General features: G+C 37.6%; 1 protein-coding gene across 1 annotated transcript in view; it reads left to right on the forward strand.

The window, feature by feature from the left end:
- LOC106522728 (collagen alpha-1(XI) chain) overlaps positions 1-12,560 on the forward strand; it is a 51,351-nt gene that overhangs the window by 14,969 nt on the left and 23,822 nt on the right. The window contains exons 2-17 of the mRNA XM_014015863.1: positions 2,322-2,489; positions 2,579-2,670; positions 2,839-2,960; positions 3,211-3,373; positions 7,331-7,453; positions 9,035-9,154; positions 9,232-9,360; positions 9,443-9,490; positions 10,736-10,777; positions 10,961-11,023; positions 11,104-11,178; positions 11,635-11,718; positions 11,834-11,890; positions 12,201-12,254; positions 12,366-12,419; positions 12,509-12,560. Coding sequence (XP_013871317.1) covers positions 2,322-2,489; positions 2,579-2,670; positions 2,839-2,960; positions 3,211-3,373; positions 7,331-7,453; positions 9,035-9,154; positions 9,232-9,360; positions 9,443-9,490; positions 10,736-10,777; positions 10,961-11,023; positions 11,104-11,178; positions 11,635-11,718; positions 11,834-11,890; positions 12,201-12,254; positions 12,366-12,419; positions 12,509-12,560 — 1,446 coding nt within the window. The remainder of the gene's footprint in view (positions 1-2,321; positions 2,490-2,578; positions 2,671-2,838; positions 2,961-3,210; positions 3,374-7,330; positions 7,454-9,034; positions 9,155-9,231; positions 9,361-9,442; positions 9,491-10,735; positions 10,778-10,960; positions 11,024-11,103; positions 11,179-11,634; positions 11,719-11,833; positions 11,891-12,200; positions 12,255-12,365; positions 12,420-12,508) is intronic.

The raw sequence follows: 12,560 nt of genomic DNA on the forward strand, positions 1-12,560 counted from the left end.
ACTCAGTACAGTACTACTCAGAGTTTTTTTTAAAAAAAACATGTCTTTACTGTTATTTGAGTAATTCCTTGGACAGCTATTTTTTTACTTTTACTTATATTGAAGTAATACTCTTACTTGAGTACAGCTCTGGTTTTAAGGAATAGTTGCCTCTAAATGTGTACTACAGTATGAAACATTTGAGAAGTACTTTCCTGGGATTTAGAAACAAAAGTTAAAAAATGTTCTGCAAAATAAGTTAGAGATAAATTATCGCTAACATTTGCTTTTTACTTTTATTTTGTAGATAACAAAACCACAATCAGCAATTAGAGCTCAAAATGCAAAGCTAACTGCAAAAGCCAATTTTTTTTACAGATTTCTGTAACAACAATCCTTTGCATCAAGTGTTTCTGGAAATGATGTGATACCAAGTTCATGACAGACAGAATTACAAGCTGGGAGACATGTGGACAGATGGACGAACAGATGGATAAACTCAAAATAAAAGAGAACAAATACATCTGGCACTCAGACGATGAAGCTTTGCTAACCTCRTGTGCACCCACACACGCAAAAAGAGTGTGTGAGGTGTAAGTGTGTAAAGGTGCACAGCAGATGGAGATGGAGGATTACGTAAGCCYCCTAAATAAGTTTAAAAAGGAGCCAGGCCAGTAGAGACATGCCCTCCTCTTCATCACGATCTGTTACTTCTTAAAAAAAAAAACTACTTTTCAATATGTTGCCCATTTCTCTCCAGTCTCTCCCCGTTTAAACTCTGCTTTCATGTTTCTTCTTTGTCTGCACATTTGTGTCTGCAGTGTTCAGAGAAATGTGTGTGCGCACGCACATGTGCATTTCTGCTACATTTACAACTCTGGAAATGTTCTCTAAATTAAATGCATCTTTTACTGTTTCTGTTTCTTTTCTTTGTGACATCTGCTCCAAAACAAGTTTATTCTTCTGAAATTTCAGATTTTTTTGAGAGCAGATTTTTGCGTTCTATAATAAGGGTGCATGTGAAAGAAAATCCAACTTTTTAGTTTAGTGTAGCTTATGTTGACCTGTGATCCTGGTGTGATGTGCACTGCATCAGAATGTCACTTTAGACCAGAGGTGTCCAATCCTGGTCCTTGTGGGCCACAATCCTGCATGTTTTAGATGTTCCTCTGCTTTGGCACGCCTGGTTTGAATGATTGAGTGATTAACAAGTTTCTGCAGAACTTGAAGGCCTGCTGAAAATCAGGTGCAGCATAACGGCCCTTAGTTTCATTTGATTTAAGCCTGAGTTCAGATGATGTGCCACTACAGTGAAGCATAGTACTGAAAACTACCCCTGCATGACAGAGGCTCCTCTAAACAGTAAAGCCATAAAAAGTTGCATTAATTTGACAATCACGGGTTCATTTTCCCCCCATGCCCACGTTGTGGTGTTCATGAACAAGACACTGAAAAGTAACAAAGTATAAATACTTCTTTAATGTGCTTAAGTAGGAATTTTGGTTATTTTTTTACCTTACTTGGGTAATTATTTTTAAGCCAACTTTTTACTTGTACTCCTTACATTTTTACAAAATTATCTGGACTTTTTACTCCYAATTAAAAAGAAAAGATAAGAAGTTGTTACTCCTATTGTATTTCAGCTTGTTTTCTTTCTGGCAACATATCCAGATTAATTGTGTCTCCTAGATAGAGTGAATTTAATGAGATGTGGATGAGTGTGGGTTGTGATTAAGTGAACTTCTAAGAAATAATAAATRTAAAAGTTGGTAATAGAAAGTGAGGCATGAGAAATAAATGCAAATATTTCCTTTTAAGTTAGAGTTTTTTTTCCTTTTTTTACTGAAACATGTATGTTATAAACTACAGAAAATATCACTGGACTTATTTTCTACAAAATAATTTGACCTACATAAAAACAAGGTRAAATCATATATGTTTTCAATAATTATTGACTGAGTTTGTCCCTTAGCTTGGAACAAGTTTTTAATTTTTGCCCCTCTTGAGCTTGACACCACCCCGGGTGAAGAAACAAAGAGTTGAGCAAACCCTCAGATCTTTACTGGACCAAGTTCCCACAGTGAGAAGTGGAACATATGTGATCCAATCAAGTCGCACCCAACACCCTGCAGGGTCCCCACACATCACAGGACACCTTGAAGSTTTTACATTTAAACACTGAAGGGCCAGAGTTGCACAAACATGCTAAAAACTTTACAATAAATATGTTTATAATGTCTTGATTTTTCTGTTTAATTAATAAAAAGTAGCACAATAATAATCCATTCATGACAAAACCCACCCATCCTGTCAGTTATAGTGTCTTTTCCTTGTCTTTGTAGCTAATCCCATTGACATCCTGAAGGTCCTGGAGCTTTCAGAGGACATGGAGGGTGTCTCACTGGAGGCAGGACTTTGCACCAGCAGGAACGGACGACAGGAGACAGACCTCTCCTTTAAAATCAACAAGAAGATTCAGCTAAGCGCACCCACCAAACAACTCTTCCCAGGTAACGTCTGACGAACCACTGCAGGGCTTGTTTGGCAGAGAAGCACATGGAAGCATTTACTTTATCGTGCACATGTCCATTCCCTCCAGATTCACCATTTCCTGTGAACTTCTCACTGATGACAACAGTTAAAGCTGCAAAGGGATCTCAAGTCTTTCTTTTGTCTTTGTATGACACACAGGTAGGCATGTGAAACCACTCCAGTGGAAAACTGAAGCGAGACATTTTTCTTTTTCTTTGGTTTATGCATAAAAATAACGCCTCAATCCTTTTTTGTTGCATACTTCCGCTGTATCTGATTGTACCCACTGAATCACAACTCCATATGGTCTCTCTGCTCATGTTTCAGGGAACACAGCAGCTGGGTTTGGAGCTTGCTCGTTCTCCCGTGTTCCTGTATGAGGACCACGAGGGTCGGCCAACTCCAGAACTTTACCCCATCTTCAGAAAGATCAACCTGGCTGACGGCAAGTGGGTAACTCCACAAACACAGGCACCTGCACACATAGTTTTTTGTTGGAGTTGGATATATACTGTATATAGTCTTTTTTCATCTTAAGTCCACTGACAAAAAAAAAAACTACAATAATAATAAAATAGTTGAGGATCACTTTAAAATATAAGGAGAAAACAAAAACTTCATTAAACTCCACTGGTATTATAGTACAAACTGACTGATRCGGTGTTACAAAGTGCCTTTTCTTTCCTTCAATCTCCCCAGGTGGCACAGAGTTGCCTACAGTGTCGAGGGTCAGGCGGTGACCCTGTACTTGGACTGTGAGAAGGTGGACACCCTGGACCTTCTCAGAGGTCAGGATCCTCGGGTCAGCACCGATGGTGTCACAGTGTTCGGGACGCGCCTGCTGGACGAAGGCGTGTTTGAGGTGAGTTTAGACAGCTGGTGTCAAATGTAACAAGAAAAGTGAGACGAGGTTCAATGCAAGCRCATCAGTAAACTGAAACTGCATTTTTTTTAAATAAGAGCAATAATTTATTCTATTTATCAAACTGGCAGAAAAAAAAGACATCACATCAAACAAAGTTTAAAGATAAAAACTTTGCTGCCATGATCTAAAATGTTTTTGTTTATAAAGAGGGAAAGATTGGGACTGCAAAAGAGCAAAAATCAGCTAGTTTGATTATGAAATGAGGTTCTGTACATATATTATAAACAATTATTATCTTACCTGTTCTAAAAAGCTCTTTGAATGATATCGGTCTGCAGAAAAATAGTTTAATTGTGACTGAACTGATGGGCTTACAATGAGTTCAAATGAGGCTAAGTGGATTCTTGCTGTTCTAAAACAAGTTCAATCAAAATGTCAAAGTGGTTCATTAAAATGATGTTTATAAACCATTTTATAAATCATTGCTGTCCATGTCACATTGTGCTGTAATTATAACATGTTCTCATGTCGGACTCGTAACATATTGACAATCAATATGTTGATGCGTGGGGGGTACCCCGCACGTCCGTCCTTGCCGCCCGCGGCTTTTCCGGGTTGCGTCACAGGATTAACGGTTAACTTTAGGGTTTGTGGTTAACATGAGGGATCAGGATTAATGGTTAACTTTAGGGTTTGTGGTTAACATGAGGGATCAGGATTAATGGTTAACTTTAGGGTCTGTGTTCGGGGACTCGTACTCCCCCACATCATCTCGTACAGAACGGACGCGTGGGGGGTACCCGTTGATTGGATGATCGTTGCTTAGGTGCTTCTTTATATTGTTAGCTTACTTTTCTAATATCAGACTTTAATTTAGTTATTTAATTTCATGGACTTGCTCTTGTTACCAAGGTAATCAGAAGACTTAATAGAAATAAAGAAATAATAATGACAAGTAGATCATGTTAACCGACCGTTATTATGTTTAAATGAAGACGTCGCCAATAATGGACTCAACGTCTTTATTAATTATTTCCCCTTCTCTTAACAAAGAACTCCAAGATACATTTAAAAATAAGAACAGTCTGTAGCATTTTTTTCTTTTTGAGACATTTAGAAATAGGTAGAACTAAATGTTTGTTTTTAAAGATACATTGCGATTTGATTAAAATAATCAAAATCAGTTTTGTCTGCTAAAATTAATATGGAAGTAGTTAAAGTCAAAAATGAAAGAAAAGTGAAAGAGAAGAAACAACCTTTTCAAAAGAACAGAGCAAATACAACTAGTCAATCAGTGTTTATGCTTGAGAAACGCCTACTTTGAGTCTGCAGAGAACCCCTTCTAGTCTGGACAATTTTGTGTTGTGCATAATATCATATAGTGTCTGCAGATTAATTTAGATTGAAGTTATTTTCAAGGGCCAGTATTATGTGTTTTTCAGGCATTTAGTGCAATTCCATACCAAAATTAAGTAACTATGTCACMTTCAGTCGTTATAAAAATRCTGTCAATTWGTATAAATCAAAAAYTGATTTGACTTTGCATCATAGCCAGTTCWAAATGCCTTTAAATTGGCCTCTGTCTCTTTAAGAACTTTCTACTGATTCCGTCATGCCCAGTTCTGCACGTCATCACAACTTCCTGCTGTTCACAACCGGTCTTATGAGTGTTGTATTTTGTTGTAATAATAATTATAAAAAGTAGTAGTAACACTATRCAATATCGGTCTTGAAAAATAGTAACACAGGATACAATTGAACCTTACTTGAATGATCTCACGTCGGACCTGGAAAGTACAGTGTGTTTTCTGAAGAACAGGATTGAGTAGAGAGATGAGGTTTCAGCTTGGAAGATATCTCCCAGTCATTCTCACACACACAACAGTGTTAAGCTTATTACTAAAGTCTGATGTGAGCCAACTAAWGAACACAGATCGTAATATAAGTTACGAATGGCGAATGGTAGATCACACATAGACAACGATGTGAACAAAACAACATAAGTTGTTTTTCAGCTTACCTGGGCAGACGACTTCTGTTTGTTGGAAMTGCATCATCTTTTAGTAATAATCTTATTAGTCCACTGTTAAATTTCTTTCTGAGAGTTTAGTCTCCTTGGCACCTAAAAATCCATTTCCTCAAATCCATTTTTTAATCCARAAATGACTGGACTGAAAAATAGTATTAGGAGCTCAGCAGATGCAGTTTCACCAGTTGTTTGCTAGATGTTGCTACTGATAGCCTGCAGGAGTCACGGGGGAAGCGTGCTCTGTGATGAGGAAGCTTGGCTTGGAAACACAGATAGAGGAGGAGCTGCTCCTAAAAGGCGGATCCAGGGCCAATCAGACATTTTTGTTCTCCTGAATAGCTGCCTCAGAACAGTACAGGATTTCTCAAACATGCATGAATGAGTCGAAGCAAGACTCTGGGCATGTTGATGAGGTAATGATTTTTTAACACGATATAAAGCTCAAAATTTTTGATTTTACATGATATTGCCCTTTTAAAACAGAAAAAATATGCTTTAGTCTTAGCCCAACTTAGACTAACCAATAGCTCATCAATCTGGTCAAAAATAAAACTATTTCTCCAAGCAAAGRTTATTCAAAGAGTCATCTAGAACAGGTAGGATATTGAGTGTTCATAACATTTTCACACAACCACATTTCAAAGATTGTGCACTTTTTAAAAAAAGTGCACGACTCAAACTGATTGGATACTTTTAGGACTTTTTCCAGCGTGTTGTAAATAAACGCCTGAGTTTCAAAGGTTTTCACTGTACTTTGTGTTTATGCCATAGCACACTTCACAAAATATGACTGAGGATTTTCCAAGTTTTCATACGTTCATGTTTGGCCAATCAGCTTTTTATTTAAATGCTCCTTTTCCCTTTCATCTTCAAATTATTTGCAGAATTAGACACGTTCGCACACTACTGTCATCTACAGATGTGCAGTTAAAAAAACACCACGCACAAATATAAAATTTACATTAATTTTATTTTCTTTACCCGTCTTAAAAATATATGTAAATATGTCATTGATGAAGTTGTTTTGCTTGCAAAAACTGAAACAAAAATTCTTGCAAACGTTTTCCCTCATTTTTCCAAGTTTTAGTTAACTCTCGCCAGCTGCCTTTGAGTCAAAATTTCTCTCGAAGCCTCGTTTTGAAAACTGAGCTCTTGTGGTTCATCGTGACCCAAGGGCAGAAGGAGGGTTAAACTCTCCTGTTCTTTGTGCTGCTTTGAGTTATCTGATAAAATCATGAATTAAAAAAAATGAAAGGTTATCTCTCTACACCGCCCCGTAGTGGTTGCAGGGATGAAGTGCAGCTCCGTAAACCACCTAAAACCTTTACATTCCTGAGCTATGTGGTAACGTTTTAATATGAATATGAGCTCATCAGGAAGTCGTGCAGAAATTAACCCAGTCAAAACAAACAAAGCTTTACAGATTCAAGCCTGTTCACTTTTATAAGTTCCGTTTCTGGGCTGTTATTTGTGGCTTGAGGTCCTTTTTGCAGACTCTGAGTGCAGACTGTGACCTTTGTTATGTCAGGTGGATCATCTGTTTAACTAAGCAACATCTAGCCTTATTTAGCTTGGACTTGTGTGTGAATGTGTGTGTGCGTGTGTGTTTGTATAAAACAGAAAGACGTGTTCGATGGTGGAAGCCATGTGCAGACTTGAAGCTCTGGAGACGATTAACTGCAGAGTGGTGATAAAAGCAGTATGTTGAGTCACTTTGATCCGACTAGATGAACACATTAAAAGTTTGAGACATGAAAACCAGGCGGGTGAGCCTTGTCATTTTATTAGATAAATGCACTGCTGTACGGTTATGATTGATGATGATGATGGTGATGATATGTGCGGTGCGATCCGACACGTGCGTTTCTGATGACGTTGGGCGTCGCTGACTTCCAAGATTTGTTTTGTGTGTTTTCATAACTTAGGGAGAAATCCAACAGCTGCTGCTCGTCGATGATCCCAGAGCAGCAGAGTCCTACTGTCAGGACTACATACCAGACTGTGATGCGCCTCTACCTTACGACAGCATCCTGACACCCACTGAGGAGGTGAGTTCTCATCCAACAAACCAACAGTGAGAGGCCAGAAAGAGCTGAAGTTTTTACAACACAGACTGTTCTTGTCACATTTGGTCTATTTTACTCAGAAATCAAGAAAGTTGAAAACTATGAATGGATTTATGATTAAATAAACTTAAGACAAAAAGTAAGGACATTTATGTTTGGTAGATTATGTTTCTTTGTTGTAATGCTTCTTGGCAGTCAATTTTATAGTCGGAAAGCCTTTTAGTTTCCCTTTTAAATGGTGCCACATTTGTAAGGAACATGCATTTGTGTGGTGAGTAGTAGAGCTATGTGGGTTGCAGACACGAAAAGTTTGCCAAATTTTCTCTGTTTTGAGCTTTTAGTACCTCCGGGTGCTGCCAATCTGGTGCCTGATATAAGATTTATTGCAAAGAAGCATTGTTGCATAAATATAATCCACCAAACACAAATTTTCTTACTTTTTGTGCTAAGTACAGATTTGTTAAATCCATCAGTCTAGTATCTGCCACTTGTTCTGGAGTCATGTCGCGACGGAGCAGCTTGAGCAGGGAAGCCAACAGACATAGTCTCTTCAGTGTCCTGGGTCTGGGGAATCTAGAGAAAATTCTTACTTCAACTGGCTCCTCTCAACATCTTTTACAATATTTATATACAAAGATTGTCCAGCTTCAGTTTTTGAAAGAGCTCATTGGGTTGATTGTCAGATTGTCAGCCAGTGTCCCCAACATCGTTTAATCACCATTAAATCCTGTATATTTTTTTTCACTCATTTTGTCATGAACTCTTGTTCAAAGACTCCTTTGCTCAGATTTTCCACATTATTTCTGCTCTTATTGTCTCTGTCCCCCTTTTTAGTCAAAAATGCCTTGTTTTATTTTATTTATTTATTTTTATTTTATTTTATTTTATTTTTTTTGCCAGATTCTGGTCACAGCTTCAGTCATTTCCTCCTGCTGCTGTTTGAGTCATTGTCTGGTTTAACTCATCACACACTTTCAGTTTTCAGTCTCTAAAGCATTGCCAAAACTGCAATTCATGTCAAAAAGGCAACAGAAAACACAAAAAGGGGCACTAATTAAGCCATTTTAAAAATCTAATTAAAATTAGGTCCAGAATGATGAAAGTCTGATGCCACATGGGTTTGTCCTCTGTTTTACAGGACTAAGCTTTTCTCATTTTCTTCATTTTAAAAGTTTTTTTTTCTCTTTGTTAGGGACGATGCTTAGGTTTATCATTAGACATTGTGAAAAGTTAACAAATTTCTGAGCTCACTATTAGTAAGTGCAATTCATTAAAACTATGCGACAGTTATGACCAAACTCAGTTGTGTTTCAGCTCCAGCTTGGTGAAGWTGCTGTTTAGATAATCTCCAGACTGTTTTGCAATCCTTTTATTTCAAGCCTGAAGAAGTAAAAAAAAAGGATACAATTTTTTATATTTTTTTTCTGCAACTGAGTGTTCACTTGGACAAACTGGAAATGATTTCATCTCTCAAATCTAATGTTTTATGTCTCCAGATTTCACATTTTAAAAATGTACGGTTCTGTTGAGCTTTTTGATGTTTTGTTCTTGTGTGGACTTTAGACCGAGGGAACACCTAAGAAACGTGTGGTGGAGGAGTTTGAGGAGTTTGACTACAGCGACCTCTATGAGGACATTTCTGTGTCCTCGGTGACGTCGGGGCCGAATGTGACGGAGTACGAGGTGAGCGACGGCAGCAGCTGAAGCTTTGTAAAGTCCTTCTCTTGTGTCCGCTCCTTCATCTTTCTGTTCTTCATCAGATTGTTGAGTACGAAGATTATGACAACACTACAAACTACTATCATACGAACGAGTACGAATATGAGGAGGAATACGACGAGCGCTACGGACCTGCTCAGAGGGAACGAGGTTACTCTCTGGACACACAGGTGCAGCCCAAACTTTAGTCATTTACAGACAAAAAAACAATATCTTTGATCATCGTTGTTCTAACATCTTTTTCTCATTTAGAATCTACCTGAAAAAGGACAGAAAGGAGAACAAGGCATTCTGGGAGAGGTGAGATATCCACAAAGGAAAACAGAGCTGAAAACCAAAATCTGTCCTAAAAGATTTGTCAGAAACATATTCATAATTGATCAGACATTTCAAAAACATCTTGTTTTATGCTGATGATGACATGAAGCAGTTTGTTTATGAGCTTACCAGTCAAATTTAATTAAAGACTTTTAGTGTTAGATTTAAAAAAGCTGACAAATAAAAAAGAGAAAGAACATGAAATAAACAAACAAAAAAAACATGCTTTTGTTTCCAATCTATGGTAGATTAAATAAAAATAGATAATTACCTGAGTTTGTCAGAAACTTCAGACTGGTTATGAATATTTCATCTGTTACTAAAAACCAAAAGATTCAGTTTTATGAACGTTTGAGGTAAAGCACAAGAAGCTTTGATAAACATGTAGTTGGAAGAATAGTATTGCATGTATACAGCTGTATTATTCTGTTTACATTGCGTGATAACTAGAAGCAAATTACTTTGTATGTTTGATTCTATCAGTTTATATAAGTTTTATGTTTTATTTTCTGAATTAACCTTGAACATTTTTGTCTGAYTGATGATTAAATTCAGCTGAACAGACAAGAAAAATTTATGAAAAATAAAATAATAATAATTAATTAAAAAATTAAAATGAATTAAGAAAAATACATTTATTTTATCCAGGGAATAAGATTGTGGAACAGCATGGAAGATGAGGTTAAAAATGCCAGATCCTTATATTGAAGAGAATGATAAAAACTAGTATTCTGAAGAAATATGGAGAAGTATAAGGGAATTCATGCAAATTGTTGTTTGAGTTGGTGTTTTAAATATTAATTTTTAATTTTTTTGAGTGTTTTCATTTGTTTTGATTTTTGTTGGAATTTACCTTTCTTTTGAACATATTTTGAGTATAAAAAAGGGGCAGATATTATAAGATTTCTTCTTCTGCTGCCTTTCATTTTATTTGATGTTATTTTGATTGCATGTTTTTTTGTACTTTGTTAATTTGTGTTATGAATGAAATGAATAAAGTGAAATTCGGAAGAAAAAAGAAAACAAAAACAGAAAAAAATGATTTTCTTTTGTATGTTTTAGTCTTAATCATTAAACTAGCTAAACTACTCCGAGGGATCTTGTTTCAGAAGTGTATCATTTGCTTCTAAACATGATAATATTAACTTTAAACATTGCAGTCAGACTTGATGTGGGTTTGATTGTTACCATTTTGACCACTTGTTTGTTTTGGTGCATTTTTTACAGGGAACACAGATTACAGGACCATATGGGCCCCCAGGACCTGAGGTTAGTGATGTTTACTGCATGGTTTGTAAGCTGAAACACATTTTTCTTCAGGTTCAAAAACACTTTCTTCAATTTGAGGGGGTTGCAGACACAACAACTGTAGAGATCATGTAAAAGGATTTTATTAAAAAAGGAAGTCCATCCTATTCTTACTCACTAACAGAGTCTTCTGTGTGTTCACAGGGAGAGCCGGGACCTCCTGGGATCACGGGACCAGTGGGACCACGAGGAGACCCTGGAGAGTTGGTAAAGACTTGCCCTGTGTTYGCTGATTGTGCTGCTGATCTGACATTCCTCYGGGACTGAGCTCGTCTCTCTGCTGTCAGGGTCCTCCAGGGCGGCCGGGTCTTAATGGTGCTGATGGGATACCAGGTCCTCCAGGAAACATCATGCTCATACCGGTAACAGCAACAGATTACTGAGTTCCCAGAGGTCTCAGAAGGTGCTGTAAGTTAGCTTGCTGTGACTGAGGTCCTATTAACCCGAACAAAGCCTCAAGGCAAATGGAAAAGTGGAAAAGTATGAATGCTGTTGAAAAAAATGAGCCTGCAGAGTTACACACAGACACACAACCGCTGCTTTTCTGACACCTTCCTGCACTTTTGAGTGTGTGCTTTAAAACACATTATTTATTTGACCTTTATTCGTCTGATCTCCTGTAATAATTACAGCTTTAGATTCACACAGTTTCAGTCCTCTGATTCCTGTGTGGAGGCAGTAAATATGTCACATTTCTCTCCCAAGTTCTTTTTCTTATTTTTTAGTTTGCTTCAAATTTCTAGCCTGTACCAAACACCAGTGTGAGTGCTCTGTTTTGGCCACTAGATGGAGTATTGAGTGTGCTCTTCTGGTTGCAGTTCCAGTCAGGCGGTGACCCGGGAACAGGTGCTGTGGTTTCTGCACAGGAGGCTCAGGCTCAGGCCATCCTGCAGCAGACCAAGGTACCAAACATCTAATTACTCAGAAATGCTTTGTTTTATTTTATTTTATTTTTTTGCCTTTTTGCGTTTTTGTAAAGATGATCAAATCCTTATTAAAGCTTCCCTCTTACTCTAGCTGGCAATGAAGGGACCTCCAGGGCCACTGGGTCTCAGGGGACGGCCTGGACCACTGGTGAGGGATCTTAGCAATATACAGACATAAACATTTTTACGTGATTGTCATCAGTTTCTGTGGTATTCTAATGAGTAATGGTAAAGCAACTTTCTCATTTTGTTTACAAATACAGTGAAAGTTGCTTTACATTAACTCATCTCAGTTGAATGGAAAATGTTGACATAAGTTGGTTAAGTAAATCCAACTCATCTGTTTTTGTGTGCCTAAATATTTGTCTCCCATTATGTGCACATTAATATCAAAGGTTTTATTATGAACCTATTGATAGAAATTACTAAACAAATGTTTTTCTTGTTGTTCATCTCAGGGTGCATCAGGTCCCACTGGTCTAAAGGGGAGCAGTGGGGACATGGGACCACCAGTGAGTCAGCTAATTGCCATGAAAACACACACCATCCTTTGAATTAAACAGAAGTAACAAACCAAAGTATCTTTATTTACTGATGAAGTTTCTCCTGCTCTCCTCCCTCAGGGTTCTCCTGGGCTGTCGGGGATCCCAGGTCAGAACGGACGACCTGGGAAACGGGTGAGATTATTTACTGAAATATTGCATTTTTATGTTAGTATTGTCTGTACCTTATACAGTACTATATCCTACATGGATGTGTTTTTCAGGGTCGAGCAGGTGCAGATGGGGGCCGTGGTGCAATAGGAGAGACTGGAGCAA

The sequence above is a fragment of the Austrofundulus limnaeus genome, unplaced genomic scaffold (genome assembly GCF_001266775.1).
Source record: "Austrofundulus limnaeus strain Quisiro unplaced genomic scaffold, Austrofundulus_limnaeus-1.0 Scaffold135, whole genome shotgun sequence".
Classification (NCBI taxonomy): Eukaryota; Metazoa; Chordata; class Actinopteri; order Cyprinodontiformes; family Rivulidae; genus Austrofundulus; species Austrofundulus limnaeus.